Genomic DNA, 17,529 nt, shown 5'->3' with positions numbered 1-17,529 from the left:
CAGAGAGAGACACAGTGAGAGAGGGAATACAAGCAGAGGGAGTGGGAGAGGGAGAAGCAGGCTTCCCGCGGAGCAGGGAGCCCGATGCAGGGCTCGATCCCAGGACCCTGGGATCATGACCTGAGCCAAAGGCAGACGCTTAACGACTGAGCCACCCAGGCGCCCCAATAATTTTTGTATTTAAAGAAAAATAAAATCTACCCAGCCTCCCAAGTCAAAATGAGAGATATTCCACCCCACTGTGAATTTAGGTAACTTTCTCTGAGCTCAAGTTATCCATATTATAAAGAAATCAATCTTTAGAATAAGATTTTGCAATATGTTAAAAAAAATGCCAAAAATATGTAAGTTGGGATAGTAACCCTTAAATGAGAACTATCTCTATATAATTGGAAAACATACATTATAGATGACACCTCATTATAAAAACAACTTAATTCACTCACTTAGGTATGGAGAATACCACATATCCCCTTAACTTGATAGCAAAGTTAGACCATATATAATGTCTACTTCTGTGGATGAAAAGCAGTTGAATATGGGAAATTTCATATTAAGTTGAACCATATTTGCCTTTCCAAATATTCATAAGGGTAGGAATGATGCTCCAGAATAATGAAAACAGTAGATTACTGAATGCATTTCAAGTGATAATGTGACCACAGAAGCCTCTCACTGTATGTTCAAGTGACAACTTCAAAGTGGTACTCCTAATAATGTACTTACATTTTAACTAGTGGCAAATTCCAAATGCTTCAACTAGGGTATGTATGAAGCTACGACTGCAGAATTTTAGATTCACTTACTCAAGTGGAGAGAAATATGGGAGTCATCAGAGATCTCTCAGAATGCCTAGTATCATACCATTTTATGAATTAAATGCATGCATGCTTGCAATCTCCACTTAATGGGAATAAGTTAGGAAATCTAAAAGGCCTATAAAGAATATTTTATTTTTTTATTTTTAAAATTTTTAATTTTTTAAATTCCAGTATAATTAACATAGAGTGTTATTATTAGTTTCAGGTGTACAATATACTGATTCAACAATTCTACACATTACTCAGTGTTCATCAAGATAGGTGCATTCGTAATCCCTTTCACCTATTTCCCCCATCTCCCCACCTACCTCCCTTCTGGTAACCAACAGTTTGTTCTCTATAGTGAAGAGTCTGTTTTTTATGTTTATTTTTAGTTTGTTCATTTGTTCCTTAAACTACACACGAGTGAAATCCTATATATTTGTCTTCTGAATGACTTATTTCACTTGGCATTATACCCTCCAGATCCATCCATTTTGTTGCAAATGGCAAGATTTCAATAATTTTCTATAATTCCATAATTTGGCTATAATAAATAATGCTGCAATAAACACAGGAGTGCATATATCTTTTCATATTTGTTTTTCACATTTGGGTAAATACCCAGTAGTGCAATTAATGGATCATATGGTAATTTTTTAATTTTTTGACAAACCTCCATACTGTTTTTCACAGTGGTCGCACCAGTTTGCATTCCTACCTACAGTGCACAAGAGTTCCTTTTTCTCCACATCCTTACCAACACCTGTTGCCTTGTGTTTTTGATTCTAACCATTCTGACAGGTGTGCGATTATATCTCAATGTGGTTTTGATTTTCATTTCCCTGATAATGAGTAATGTTGGGCATTTTTTCATGTATCTGGGGCCACCTGGATATCTTCTTTGGAAAAATGTCTGTTCATCTCTTCGGCCAATTTTTTAAACTAGTGTGTGTGTGTGTGTGTGTTGAGTTGTGTAAGTGTGTGTGTGTTGAGTTGTGTAAGTTCTTTATATATTTTGGATAATAACCCTTTACCAGATATATCATTTGCAAATATCTTCTCCCATTCACTAAGTTGTCTTTTTGCTTTGTTGGTTATTTACTTTCCTGGGCAGATTTTTATTTTGCTGCAGTCCCAATAGTCTATTTTTGCTTTTGTTTCCCTTGTATGTAACTCTTTTCTCTTGCTGCTTTTAAGATGCTATCACTACTTTTTCCCCATTTTAATTACTATGTATCTTGGTGTGGACCTTTTTGGGATGGTTTTGTTGGAGGCTCTCTCTGCTTCCTGGATCTGGATTTCTGTTTTCTTCCCCAGGTTTGGTAAGGTTTCGCCTATTATTTCTTCAAATATTCTGCCACCTTTTCTCTCTTCCCCTTCTGGGATCCCAATGGTGTGAGTGTTATTACACTTCATGGTGTTGCTGAGTTCCCTTAATCTACTTTCGTTTTTTTATTATTCTTTTCTCTTTCTCTGGTTGCTTGATTGCTTTCCATTGCTCTGTCCCCCAGGTCGCTGATCCATCTTTCTGCTTCCTCTAGTCTATTTATTCCCTCTCATGTATTTTAAACTTCAGTTATTGAGTTATTAACTTCTGACTGGTTCTGTTATGTCTTCTTTCTCTTTGTTGAGGCTCTCACTGAAGTCCTCCCCTCTTTTCTCAAGTCCAGTGAGTATCTTTATGACCATTACTTTAAATTCTCTGTCAGGTATATTATCTCCATTTTGTTTAGCTCTCTTGCTGTGATTTTGTCCTGTTCTTTCATCTGGGACATATTCCTCCATCTCCTCATTTTGTCTAACTCTGTGTCTGTTTCCATGTGTTAGAAAAATCAGCTATGTCTCCTGCTCTTGAAAGTTGTGGCCTTATGAAGAAGTCCTGTAGCATTCTACAGTGCAATGTTCTTTGTTCACCAGAATGTGGTGCTTCAGGAGTATCCTCTAGGTGTTATGTGCACCCTACTCTGACTGAGCTGAATTTGCCTTCAGTCCTGTTGCCTGAGGTGGCTCTCTTTGCCTGTTGTGGGCAGAGTTTGGTCCCTGTGTTGTTAGTAGTCCAGTCTGGGGCCACCTACTGACTTGGGTCAGACCAGGTGTTTGCCAGAGCAGTGGTAGCGATGAACTACAGATGCCTCTCCCTGTGTTGTCCCTGAGAAGCTTTTGTTAGTGGGTGGGACTGCAATCAGAGCAGATGTCTGCGCCCAGCCTACTGTTGAGGCCATGGGTGAACCGCTGTGTGTGGTTATGTCCCTTCACCCTGTTGTAGGAGTCACTTTGGAATGGTGCTGGCTGGTACTGCCTGCACACTGCCAGGCCTGTACCACCTCTTTGGATGGACTCCTGCCAAGGGCATGTTGGAGGGGGAAGGTCCACCAGAGAATGCGGGGGCAGACTGTGTGGTGCCAGCAAGGTTTGCACTGGTCTGCCATGGGAGGGGACACCTCTATATTATTAGGTCTAGGAAAATATTCTCTCCACATTTATTCAAGATTTCTTTCTGGTCATTGGTTAAGTTTTACAATTTTCCTCATAGAAATACTGTAAATGTCTTTTTAAAATTTTACATTGCAATTAATAGCTTTGCAACAAAAAGATTTCAATAGAGGTGGTCACAAATATGAAATACTTATTTGTCTTTATGTGCTTTACTCTGAAGCTGTAACCAAACTGAATTTCCAAATATCAATCAATAATTTTAAAATTATTTCAGGGGAAATTGGGTTATACTCTATAACTGAGTAATTCTATTTCTAGAAATTCATCTGTAGGAAATGAATTATCCTAAAGACATGAGTAGAATGTCATATAAGTATTGATGAACAATTATATCAATCACTATAGTGTTATTTATAATAGCAAAAGAACCTAGGATCAAATTAACTTTCTAACACCAGGCAAATGAATTTTTAAAAACCTGTAGAATAAAATGAAATATTTAGAAAAAAAAATGTTGAACTCAAAATAACATGGAAAAATGTAGCATACTGTTAAGGGAAAAAATGAATTTATGATCCAAAATATACAATATAATTCTTATTTTACTCAACTTAAACATATGTGCAGAAATAATGAACGAGAAAAAACACACCAAATTATTAATAGTACTTACCTTTGGGTGGTCATATTGTCAGCAATCTTTTCTGTTCATCCAAATACCATTTTAAGTTTTTCTTCAGTAAAAAGTTAACTCATTTTTGGACATAAAAATAATATTTTTAATGCTCTAGAGATATTTAGCGAACTCTTTTCAAAACAATCTGTTTGTAATATAGGCTCACACCTAGTTTACATCTACCATTTCTTGAAATAAGGCAAGATGTGATTATAGATATATAATCTTTTTTAGTAAATTTAGACTTTCATACAGTTTAAAAAGTTAATGAACCATCTAAAGTTTAAATTGTTACTCTTTAGTCTATTATTAAAATAGAAGTCTCTCACCCACTATTTTCCTATGATTTTTGAATTATCTGGACTTGGCTGAACAAATCATTCTACTTTTTCCAATGTCTTCACTAAATGTATTACCTTAAACTGAAACCTGGCTTTCCATGGAGCTCTATTAAATAGAGGCCAATTTTTCTCCAGCACCCTATCAATCTCAAGGTTAAGAGATATAGAAATCATTTTCTTTAATTTGCAATGATACTCCCCAACTTTCACTCCTATCCCTTTAAGCATAATATCAACCAGGTTTACCACCTTCTATTTCTTGCTTTAATCAATCAACAACTAGTCAGTGTTTATTTTTGAAGACTTTGAGATTGATGAATCTCCAGTTTATAAACCCCTCTCTACATTCTTTTACTCTATCAGTACCCTCTTGTCTGATTTCTTCCATCTCCATTATCCATCAACATGATGGATATTTAACAATCTCAATATTTAACAATCCTGTTTCACTACCTTGAGTCACACCTGCTTGTTAAAAATTCAGTCTTGCCTGAATCTAACACCAAATATCAAGTGTTACATAAAAAAAATATCATGTACTATTAATTCATGGTTAACAATATCAACAGAGTCCTCAACATTGTCTTAACAACCCCCCCGGATTGCCCCCTATCTCTCTGCCTGCTCTTTCTTAGTCTCTTTTGAGAAATGTATGTTCCTTACATATTGGCATTTGTGAGCATTCTGTCCCGTATGCCCCACTCTAAAAACTGTGTGATAAAGGCTTTAATAACTACCTAAATATTACTAAGGACTCCCATATCTAGAAGTCCAAACACTCTAATATCCACACACATGTCCAAGTGCCTTCCAATCTCTTTCTGTATATCTCCATATCAAAGTCAGACAACAACTTCCAAGTTATTTTGCCCAATAGAGAACTCAATGTCTCTACTCAACGGTTTTTTTCTGCATTGCTCTGTCTTATCTCCGTGAACTGCATTATTACCAAATACTGAATTTTACAAACCTGCAACCCAAAGTCAAATTTAACTTCTCTCTTTGAATCCTAACATCCATTCAACAATCTCTGACTATAAATTCTACTTTTAAATTTCTCTTTACTGGTTAGTTCTCCACTACCTCACTTCCCTACCCTAGACAGCATTACATATAATTCATATGCGAATCACTCCAGTAGTTAGTAAACCATTCTTTCAACCTCCAGTGTTGTCTCCTTTTCACCTGGTTTTCTACAACCCCTCCAAAATCTAAATGTGATCCTAGTTTTGTGCATCAGCTCAGTAAATTCATTAAATAACACCTACCTCAACAATGAGGTAGGTACTAAAAAATATTTATTCATCCTTTGTAAAGACTGTTATTAAACTTCTTCCTAGCACAGTACCTGGGATATACTAGGTGCTTAATAAGTACGTAAATACTCAATTGATGAAAATTTCTCCTTCCATCCAAGATGAAATAATGTGAACCAAGCTTACCATCCTGCCTGAAACAACTCCCCCTCACCAAAAAAACCCACATAAAAAACACTAAGAAGTGGTTTTCAAGACATAGAACATCAGGCAACTGTCATTTCTGAGAGGTGGTAAAAAAAACAAGGTAAGCCCTAGGATTGCCCCAACTTTCATTGTTTTGAGATAATTTACAGGCCAGGGCAAAGGGAGGGGTAAGCCAGGAAAAGACCGGCAAAGTCCACCAAGTTGAGAAGACAGAGCTGAGAGTCCAAAAAGAACAAGGCAGCTAAGTTCATAGGGTAAAATGCCAGAGAGAAGAGCTATAGAGAGGAACTCTGAAATTTTAACACTAAGTGTCTACATTAGATATGTTCAAAGCGGTAATCTTAGCTACCACCAAAAGATACCTACAAAAGGAGCAAAATTAAACCCAAAGTAAGCAGAAAAAAATAATAAATATCAGAGAAGAAATCAATGAAAAAGAGAAAATCAAAAGGTAGTTCATTAAGATTAGTAAAATGACATAAAATTATAAATATCAAGAATAATGGGGATAACACTACAGATATTAATGAATAACAGGAGTATTATGGACAACTTTATGCCATAAAATTTTACAACTGAGATGAAATGGACAAATTTCTTGCGAAAAAATTAAAGATCACTTAAGAAAAAAAATAATTTTAATAGTCCTGAGTTTATTAAAGAAATGGAAATTGCAGTTGAAAATCTCCCACAAGCAAATTCCAGGCCCAAATGGCTTCAATGGCGAATTCTACCAAACATTTAAGAAATACTACAATTGTACACAAACTGTCACATATGTATCCATGTCAAAACTTTTCAAACCGTATACTTTAAAGATACGCAATTTATTACATACCGATTATTTCTCAATATAGCTGCCTTAAAAATATTCAACTAATAGAAATAAGGGCCAGGGGAACCTGGCTGGCTCACCCGGTAGAGCATGTGACTCTTGATCTAAGGGTCATGAGTTTGAGCCCCATGTTGGGCATAGAGCTTACTTAAAAATTAAAAATAAACTAAAATTAAAATTAAAATTAAAAATTAAAAAAATAAAGAAAGAAGGGCTGGAGGGAGCCAGACCAGCCAGAGGTCAAAGAGAAGTAGAGGTAGCAAAATAAGGGGAATGAGACAAGGAAAATGAGATCAAAGAAAAATGACGGGGGAAGAAGAGGGCAAGTGAGTGGTATAAATAGAGACGGATCCAAGTCAGAAAAGAAAGAGAGTGCTAAATCTAGAACAGGTGATTAGAAATAGCATGGAAACACAGTTAAGTAGTTCTGGAACTATTCACTTATTCTCTTATTCTCCTAATTTGTATTAGGAGATTCACTTATTCTCCTAATTTATAATCCTATGCCCAATGATTGCATATGATTGTATTCTACTGTGTTTTATTTTGTTTTAAATTAGAGCATCAGATCCACAGCACGAAGCTGATAGAGTAGTTTGAGCAATGCTGTATTTACAAAGTGAGTAAATGTATTATATCAGAAATTCTCACTTTTTTCTTAACCTTGTAATTTACAAAGAACTACAAATAAGCACAAATATACATCCTCAGATAATATAATTGTACAGTGTTTCTAATTACCTAAGGAGTGATTTTCAAATACCATCTAGGTTTTCAAAGAACTGGAAGAGTATAATAGATCTTGCCAAAAACCCTGGGGAAGAAAAAAATCTCAAAATTCAGTAGTTATATAAGATAAAATCTCCCTGTAGATAGAACACTCAGGATACCAAAACCTTTAATGTAAAAAGTTTGAAAACGATTGCATTCTCCACAAATGTACTTAAAAAAAGCTTACCTGTATAGTCGCATTTCACTCAATCTTATTGTTATCAAATCAATAACGGGTGGGGGGTTGCTCTGGCTCTCTGTTATTATATGGAATGTGTTTGTCATTGTAATTAGTCCAAAATCAGCAACAAAAACATTTTCAGAAACTGGAGACTGTGGGATGACCACCACTGGGGCTTTGATGTTAACATCCAACGCCATTCTAGAACTCCTCTGTGCCAATTCTTTTACACCAGTAGCAGCCATTCCTGCTGCCTGAACAGTAGCCTCAGCCAAGGCTTGTTTAGCCGCTTGAAAATTATCTATAAAAGCCTAAAAGATAACAGAATTATATTCTTACGGTTACCATTAATTAATGATTGTTAAATGTATCTTGATAGTTTTGATTTCACCTCCATGAGAAAAATTTTTTCTTGGTACAACCAAGCATTCTTTATTCAAAGTCTGGTTGTCCATATTAAATCTCAATTTTCTGCAATAAAAGTTGAGAAACACGAGGATACAGAAACACAGTGAAAAAACAAAAATCTTGTCCCTGGAACAGAGCAACATGCGGATATTGCAAGGTTTCACTGGCAACTCCTTCCCTTTATTATCTCACTTTTCCTAATGGCTAAGGAAGCATACTATATTTCCCTATAGAGCCTCAATGGACAGACAGCTTATTTATGTTTGTAAGATAAAAAGTAACTGAAAAAATAGTAAAATATGTTTGTCAAGAACTCTAAAGTTTAATTCTGAACTCTAAAAAATACTTCAGTAACATAAAATATATCTAGAATTATACTTAATTTTAAAATTGTACTTCATGTTTCAAAACAATTTATTTTCAGTAATTTTTGAGTGAAAGGCAGGGCTTAGGGACATAATGATTTTTATTTATAAAAATAAATCAGAACAAATAAAAATTAGACCAGGGATGCTTGTTCATCTTTACTATTTGTGTATGAAAAAAATTTATGGCTATAGAAAAAATTGCATTGTAACCTCAATTTAAAAGATCACAAAAACAGCAATATTATTTATTTAGAATCAACTGATTATCTAGTTTATACACCAAAATTTAGAGACAACATTTTTTTTAAAAAGTGAATACTGAAGTCATAGAGACAGGTAGGACACTCACAGGAAAAAATTATCAGCTGACAGCAAGGGAAAAACACAGGGAAAAAAACAATGAAAAGGAGAAAAAGGACTCAAACACCTTATGGCAGGATCATACAAAGATTAATTTTAAACTCTTTAAAGCCCCAGATGATTACAGTTATAATATACAATAGAAACTATAATTTCCATAATGATTACATGAGACCAAAACAAACTTCTATTATATATTTAGTATTTTTAATTATAATTTTAAGTCAGGTAAAACAAAGACTTAAACCAATTACATATAAAGAATTCAATTGATATATATAACAAATCCTATATATGGTATATAACGTACATTTAATACATTAGTATGCATGTTTGAATTAACTGGACTATTCCTATACAAAAATGATTTTATATAAATAACACACTATGCATTTCAGTTATGATAAAGGATACCCAGAAAATTATGAAAAATCAGGAAAAAAAAAAAAAGCAAGGAATTTTTGCTCTTTACCAATATGTCTGACACCCGGCAATTTCCAACTATAGTAGGAAAAAATAAAAAATTTGATAAACATACTTACCAATATAGAATAAAGAAATTTTGTGACAAAAACTACTTCAATGCAGCCAACAGTTAAATTAATTTGAATGTCAACCACATTCATATCGGTGTATGCAGAACCAGCAGTTGCATCCACAAAAGAAATCACTTTGAAGCTAAAAACTTCTTTTCCAGTGATGTAAACAGCCTTAATGAGGGAAAAGTTAACTGTCAGAATCCATTTTTAAAATGTGCTTTCAGTACAAAATTAAAGCACAAAATAATGAAACATACACACATATTTGGAAAATCTTCTAAGTAGTCAAGCCAAGTACAAATAAAGCAGTAATTCTAACACTGTTTTTTTGTTTCTTTTGTTTTAACATAGGCCCCACGCCCAGCGCAGAGCCCAGCACAGAGCCCAACGCAGGGCCCGGACTCACAACTCTGAGAGTGAGATCTGAGCTGAGATCAAGAATTGGTCGCTCAACCGACTGAGCCACGCAGGTGTCCTCTAACACCTTTATCAGAACCTACACTGCAAGGTTTTTCAAATTGGTGATGGCAGCTTCCTTTGTGGGTCATGAAATTAGTTTAGTAGGTCTGGCCCAACATTTTTTTTTAATGGAGAAAACTGAAGAAAAATGATCAGACCATGTATTTTCATTTAGTGAGTATACTTGTATAATGAGAGTTGCCATATGAATGTTGTTATTTGTTCACTGCAAAAAGTTTGAAAAACACTGTACCTCTGCAACTTAATGAAACCTACTTCTCTTGATTTGAAATATGTGAATAGGTTTTCCAGATTTTTCAAAAATCTATCACTATACTTCTCTTACTAGTTTGTGAAGGGTCAGCTCAACTGCTGAACAAGACTTACCTAAAGCAGTTTGAAATCTCAAGCTCTGCAATACTAGTGAAAAATGGTAGAAACAACAGCACATGTGAAATGTCAAAAATATTTTGGAAGATGGACATATCATGAACTAATTTCATTGATTTATAGCTTTCTTGACCCTCCTAAATGCTAGAAGGCAGAAAGCTGAAGAGCCATCAACAAGCAAATGAATTCCAACATGGAACAAAGAAAACCTAAGGAACCAAAGAAATTAAGGAGCTCTGAAGGCTGAGGTGCAAGATGAGGTTGAAAAAAGTCTACAGGAATTCTGCTTCTGTCTCAGATGTAGAATGCTAGGCAGAGGCCCATTCCAAACCTTAACAGCAACCACAACAACAACAAAGAACCGGATAAACTATAAAATCATAACTTTTCTTAAAAACCATTATAAATTTGAGGCTACAACCAACCAAGCAGCCTAAAATCTAAGGATAAAAAAAGTACCTTCAGGAGAGACAGAATACAAGCACCAGCTCACCTGTGTTAAGGGGAAGAAGAAAGAGATGCCAGGTACCATACAAGCTAGATAAGAATTCAGCTAAAATGGTAAAGGTGGACTATGGACTAATGTGAGATATAGAATCTCTGGCAGCCACAAATCCAAGAGGAGTTCACTCCCAGTTGCAAGGACTTCACTGGGAGCTCTCTGCTGGGAGCTTATGAGAAATACTGGGGGCAGAGTAGAAGATGAGAGAAAGCTTTCCTTGGTTATGACCCTGGAAGATGGAGAAGTCTTCACTGCAAAAAGGGCCCTAGAAGATGAGAGAAAGCTTTCCTTGGTTATGACCCTGGAAGAGGGAGAAGTCTTCACTACAAAAAGGGCCAAAGGACCACCAGGATTATTCTCTTCTCAAAACAAAACCTTAAGAAACTAGGAGAGGGGCACCTGGGTGGCTCAGTCAGTTAGCGTACGACACCTGGGTTTTGGCTCGAGTCATGATTTCAGGATCCAGAGATCCAGCCCTGCCTAGGGCTCTGCACTCAGTGGGGAGTCTGCTTAAGAATTCTCTCCTTCTCCCCCGCCCCTCCCCCCCATTCACACACACTCTACATAAATAAATAAATCTTAAAACAAAACAAAAAACCCTAGGAGAAAAGCAATACTTGGTTGCCTCGGGAACAGGTGAAGATACTACACCTAAGGGGCTAGGATAAAAGAAAACTCCTACACTCATGGGGAAAAATCTTCTAGGGGCCACACCATTCTAGGTCACCTTCTCCTAGGGCAGGGAAGAATATTCTCTCCCACATAGGAACTACAAAGATATGAGTCAGATACCATGGAAAAGAGGGACAGATTCATCAAGAATGCCCTATTTTTTTTTTAAAGATTTATTTATTTTAGAGAAAGAGCGCATGCAAGCAGGGGGACGGTAGAGGGAGAGAGAAGCAGACTCCCTGCTGAGTGTGGAGCCTGACACACGGCTCCATTTTAGGACCCTGAGATCATGACCTAAGCTGAAATCAAGAGTCGGATGCTTCACTGACTGAGCCACCCAGGCACCCCACAAATGCCTAAAGGAACAGGTATGGCTAGGACTGAAACAGGACTAGGACAACTGACAAGCCTACCCAAAACACCTCCCCCACAACAAAATACTCACCATCAAGCAGGCAAGCACTGATGAAAAAGCAGCAGTAAACTATCATCAAAGAAAGAGTCAAGAGTACAGAAAGAGAAACTCCTAAGGTATGGAAGTAGAGGGAAGACCAAATGCATAGCATGGAGCAGCATTCCAGGAACAAAGTCCCCCATCCTAAGCACAAAATACAGCTGAAGGAATCTGAAGTAGTGGTGTAATTAAGGCAATCATATTAAACAAGAAAACTCAAACCCAGCTCAGCTCTCCATTAAATTGTCTCAACCTCCATGCTAATAGCCTAGCAGAAAAAGTACCCATTATCAGACATAAATACTATTCATTTCAGTATGTGTCCCATACATGATCTCTCACATTCAATCAGTAACTAAGATACACCGCAAAAAGCAAGGAAAAAGAAAACCCAACAAATGACAAAGAAATCAACAGAACCAGGCCTGCCTGTAACACACATGTTGGAACTTTCAGGCAGTGAAGTTTAAGTTCCTATGATTAATACAGTAAATGCTTCTAGTAGAAAAGGTGGAAAATATGCATGAACAGATGAATATCAGCAAAGAAAGAGAAAGAAGAATCAAGAATATATTTAAGATTAAAAAAAAAAAAAACTTGGTAACAGAGATGTAGAAATCTTCTATGGGTTAATACGTGGGTTCAACAGAGCCAAGGATAAAAATCAGTGAACTTAAGAACAGCTTAATAGAAATTATCCAAACTGAAACAGGAGGAAAAAAATGGGGAAAACACTGAACAGATGAATCAAAGGTTGTGGGACAATGCCTAACAAGAACCTAGTAAGAATTTTTGGAATCCAAGAGGAGTAAGAACAAGGAAGGAATGGAAAAGGAAAAGGAGGGGGGAGGAAAAAGAGGCAAAAGAACTATTTGAAAAGATAATGAAAAATAATGTAGACAAATGCAAGAAGCTCAGAAAACCCCAAAAAGAATAAATATTATAATATACTTACATACACCTAGACACACCATACACAAATCCTGAAAGCAGGCATATAAAAATGAGAAATATGTACAAAGGAAAGAGATAATATTACAAAATTCTTGTCAAAACCATGTATAAGAAAGACTAATGCAGCCACATCTTTAATAAGAGTTTGAAATGGGAGGAAAAAAGCCCTATCAACACAAAATCCTATACCCAGCAAAAATTTCAAACAGAAAATGAAAGTGAAATAAAATTGTTTTTTTGGTTTTTTGGTTTTTTTTCCAGTTCTCATCCCTCCTTCCCCCAAAAAGCTGAGAGAATCCAGTACCAGCCGACTTGCATTGTAAGAAATGATAAAGTTCTTCAAGGAGAAACAAAATTGACAGAAATTTGAACCTACATGAAGAAATTAGTTCCAGTGATGGCTAGAGTAAACTTAAATATAAAAGATCTTTTTTAAAAAAAATTAATTTCTCTAAAGAAAATTGACTAAACCAAAATCAGTACATATGTATTATGGATTTTCAGTTTACACAAAAATAAAACATAGTACAATAATGTCATGGAAGATAAAAATTAGGAACTGATAGTATTATAAGATATATTATACATGAAGTGGTAAAACATTATTACAAGGTAGACTGTGATTAAAAATATGTATTGTAAAACCCAAGGGAAATCATAAAATCAATGATAAACAATCCAAAATTAGGTTAAATGAGGGGAGGCAATATAACAAATAGAACAAAACAACCAGAAAATAGAAAACAATTAGAGAGAGAGCAAATTTCAAACCAACCATGTCAATAATTGGATTTTTTTAAATGGCCCAGACATCAATTAAAAGTAAGAGATTGTCAGACTGGATAAAGAAGCAAGATTGAAATACATGCTGCCTCTGAGAAACCCACTTTAAATATAAAGACAGATTAAAAGCGAAAGGATAGAAAAAGATATACCATGCAAACGCTAATCAAAGAAATCTGGAGTGGCTATATTACTACCAAAGCAGACTTCAGAATAAGGGCAGTTACCAAGGACACAGAGAGATGCTCCATAATCACAAAAGGGTCACTTCACCCTGAAAGTATAAAGTTCTATATATGAGATCTCTCAACATATGAAGCAAAAATTGAGGTAAGTGAAAGGAAAAAGAGAAAAATCCACAGTTGAAACTTCAACAATCCTTCCTTGATAATCAACAGAACTAATAAACAGAAGATCAATAGCTTGAAGAATCCTATCAACCAACCTACATGTTCTGACATTTATGGAACATGCAACCCAGTGACACCCAGATATACACAATAATTTCAAGTGTACTTGGAGCATTCACGTTTTATGGCCCATAAAACAAACACTAACATGTTTAAAAGAACTAAAAAAGTTTCTTCTCTTACAACAGATTTAAACTGGAAATCAGTAACAGAAAGAAATCTGAAAAACATCTCAAAATATTTGGAGGTTAAACAACAAACTTCTAAATAAACCATGGGTAAAAGATAAAGTTATAAGAGAAATTAGAAAATATTTTGAACTGAATAAAAATAAACATATCAAAATTTATAGGATACAACTAAAGCAGTGCTTAAAGGAAAATTTATAGCAGTAAATGCCTGTATTAGAAAATAAGATCTCAAATCAATAATCTAAGCTTCTACCTTAAGAAACTAGGAAAAGAAGAAATTAAATCCAAAGCAAGCTGAAGGTAGAAAATAAAGAGGAGAAATAAATGAAATTTAAAACAAAGAACAATGAACTGAACCCAAAGCTGGTTCTTTGAAAAGATTAATAAAATTGATGAATCTCTAGTCAGACTGGGTCAAAAAAAAAAAAAAAGACAAAAATTAAAATTGCATATGCTAAGAAAGAATCAGACTCAAAAGGTACATACTGCAGTATTCCATTTATTTAATGTTCTGGAAATGGCAAACTACAGGGACAAAAAACAGACTCCTAGTGCTAGGGTGGGGAGAAGGGGTAACTACAAAGGGCAGGAGTAACTTCTGGGAGGTGAGAGATCAAATCTATTATCCTTAAAGGTGTCGGAAGTTACACAGTTATAGGCAGTTGTAGGTGTTCAACAAAACTCCAGGAACTATGCCCTAACAAGGGTAAATTTTACTAAATGTAAAGTAAACCTGGATTTAAAAAGGAGAAAAGAAACCAGGAAAGAATTCTATATAATGGTTACTGAGGCCCTTTATGGCCTCCCAAATATGCCAAGTACCTTTCTGCCACAAACCCGAGCTGCTATTTCCTCTACCTGGAATGCTCTTTCCACATCTACAATTGATTCAGATTTCACTCAAATGTTCAGAAAGGGATTTCCTGATAATCCTAAGACAATATCAGAATCACTATCATATTATCCTACTTTACTGGTTTTCAAAGCACTTATCACTCCCTAATAACATTTTTTATTATTTACCCCAGGAGAGGGACTTTGCATCTTTTGTTGACTGTAATATTCTAAATATTGCTAATAAAATAACAGACTATTTTCCACAAGTCACCTGAGTGACCCTGTGACTACCCCCCCCCCCCACTAAAGCCCAAGAGAAGAAAAGAAATTTGCTTAAGACAGAGTTTAGAGTAGAGAGGATATGGCATAGGAGATACCATGTGCAGGAAACGGATAAATAAAACTGAAAAATGTGCACTTTTAGTAAAAATCTGTAAATTGAAAGGTGAGGTCTCCAACATTCTTCAACCATTCTAGCTCCTAGAATCTAGACTATCAGGCTTATATTTATAGTACTTTTCTCAAAGGAAACTGATCGGCCTATGAGAAAAAAAATAACCTTTATTCTCAATTTTTTAGGCCATAAAATTACTGTATCAGTGCCTGATCATCTACTGTTACATCTATCTGTCCAAACTCCAATAATCAGAAATACATACATATCACCCAGAATTAACAAACATTAATAAGTGGGTAATCTTTGTAAACATTCACTTTTAAAACACTTCTATAAAAAAGATATAAGAAACTAATTTACAATGAGATCTTATTCCATAAGAATGTTAGATCAGCTAGAATCCTCAGATTCTATGTTTTTCTATATTATTTATAACACACATAAATAACAATTATCTGTACAATGGTTCTAGGTAAATAGAGGATGATGCTTCAGGGCAGATTCAAATAGTCGGAGAACTCTAGGTATCCTTTACCCAATTTCCCAAAAAAGCTGAGGGGGCTAAATACATTATTATGCCCAAAACCCATTCAGGGCACAACAGTCTGTCATGGCACAGTAATTAGGAAGCTTTGGGCTGGGGCAAAATGTTGTCCAATTCCTTGACATGTGGAGAGTTACCGAACCAAGGCAGTTTGTTTAAAAATCATGTACATTGGAGAGACATCTGGGTGGCTCAGTTGGTGAAGCATCAGACTCTTGGTTTCAGCTCAGGTCATAATCTCTGGGTCATGAGATTGAGCCCCACATTGGACTCTGTGCTCAGCATGAAGTCTGCATGGGATTCTCTCCCTTTCCCTTTCCCTCCCCTTCTGTTCCCCAGCCTCTCCTCCCCACCCCCACATGCACTCTCTAAAATAAATAAATAAAATCTTTAAAAAAATATATAAAAAATTATGTACACTAGAATCAAAGTCAAGGAGTAGGGAGAGGGAAATGGGGATTGGCCAATAAGACCGAAGTAAGAAACTTTTCATTTTGTAGCTTTTTGTAAATTGATTTTTTTTTTAACCTTATAGATGCATTAGTAATAAAAATAAGGAGAAAAAAGTAAATGCCTTCGGTTGCATTATCAGTTCCATTACTAACTACTTGTATGACTTTTAGTAGATGGACTTATTTATGTGAGCTTTACTTCCCAGACAGGGCAAATAAAATGGATAATCTACTTCTTAAATGCTTTAGTACTTTGTTTTTTTCTTAAATAAAAGCAATAGAAGCACATTAAATCATGGATTCCAGAAAATTTCTTGTTCCTTATTACTGTGGACTACACACATTTGATGCTATGGCACTCTTTTTATCTCACGCTAGTAAGCCGTAAGAAGAAAATATAAAGAGTAAGGATTTTTATTTAACATAAAAATCAGGTCATCCCTGTATCTCATCGGTTTTATTGGCTAAGTGTATTCACTTATTTCCTTTCACACTCCAAACTCTGACTTTGTGACTCCAGAAGTACCTCAGCCTTTTCTGATCCTACTACCTGATATTCTCTTCATTCTCTTAAATATACCATCTCACCTAGAGGCTCCGCTGTTCTAAAATTACCTGCCCAACTCTACAACAGTATCTGAACCAAGAACCTTACCGTCTTACATCCAGTACTAATACCTGTCCCTTTGACCACTAGCTACCCAGTTCAAAGGCCTCTGTTAACATTGTGAACAGCTATACCACAGTGGGCACCCATGAAAATAAACTTAAAAAATAATCTCATCTGTTCAATCTGACTTCATACCCTCTGCTCTTGAAATCTGAAATGCATCACAAGGTTCATAGTATTTGAAGGGAAGAACAAAAAGAAAACAAAATGAGAAAGGTATTTACTAACTGCCCCTCCTCAGCCCCCAACTATGTTTCAGGAGCATTATGTAAACTTATTTATGAGATATTTAATCCCCATTTTACAAATAAAGAAACAGAATTTTAGTTTAGGTCACTCAACTGCTAAGGAACAGAGCTAAGATACAAACCCAGTTATGCCTAACTCCAAAACCCTTCCACTTAATAAACCCTTCCACATTGCTAAATTCTTTTTTTTTTTTTTTTTGAAGATTTTATTTATTTATTTGAGAGAGAGAATGAGAGACAGAGAGCATGAGAGGGAGGAGGGTCAGAGGGAGAAGCAGACCCCCCGCTGAGCAGGGAGCCCGATGTGGGACTCGATCCCGGGACTCCAGGATCATGACCTGAGCCGAAGGCAGTCGCTTAACCAACTGAGCCACCCAGGCGCCCA

General features: G+C 35.7%; 1 protein-coding gene across 3 annotated transcripts in view; it reads right to left on the bottom strand.

Annotated features, from left to right (window-relative positions):
• The window catches only part of VPS13A (vacuolar protein sorting 13 homolog A), a 267,298-nt gene that overhangs the window by 115,172 nt on the left and 134,597 nt on the right, over positions 1–17,529 (bottom strand). For all 3 annotated transcript variants that reach the window (XM_032427535.1, XM_032427534.1, XM_032427536.1), the window contains exons 32-33: positions 9,185–9,352; positions 7,513–7,817 (exon numbers count right to left, since the gene is read on the bottom strand). In XM_032427535.1, the coding sequence (XP_032283426.1) occupies positions 7,513–7,817; positions 9,185–9,352 (473 nt within the window). The remainder of the gene's footprint in view (positions 1–7,512; positions 7,818–9,184; positions 9,353–17,529) is intronic.

The sequence above is a fragment of the Phoca vitulina genome, unplaced genomic scaffold (assembly GCF_004348235.1).
Source record: "Phoca vitulina isolate PV1807 unplaced genomic scaffold, GSC_HSeal_1.0 scaffold37, whole genome shotgun sequence".
In the NCBI taxonomy this organism is placed as follows: Eukaryota; Metazoa; Chordata; class Mammalia; order Carnivora; family Phocidae; genus Phoca; species Phoca vitulina.
The sequence above is the reverse complement of the archived record's forward strand: the minus strand, read 5'-3'. Positions and strand labels throughout refer to the sequence as shown.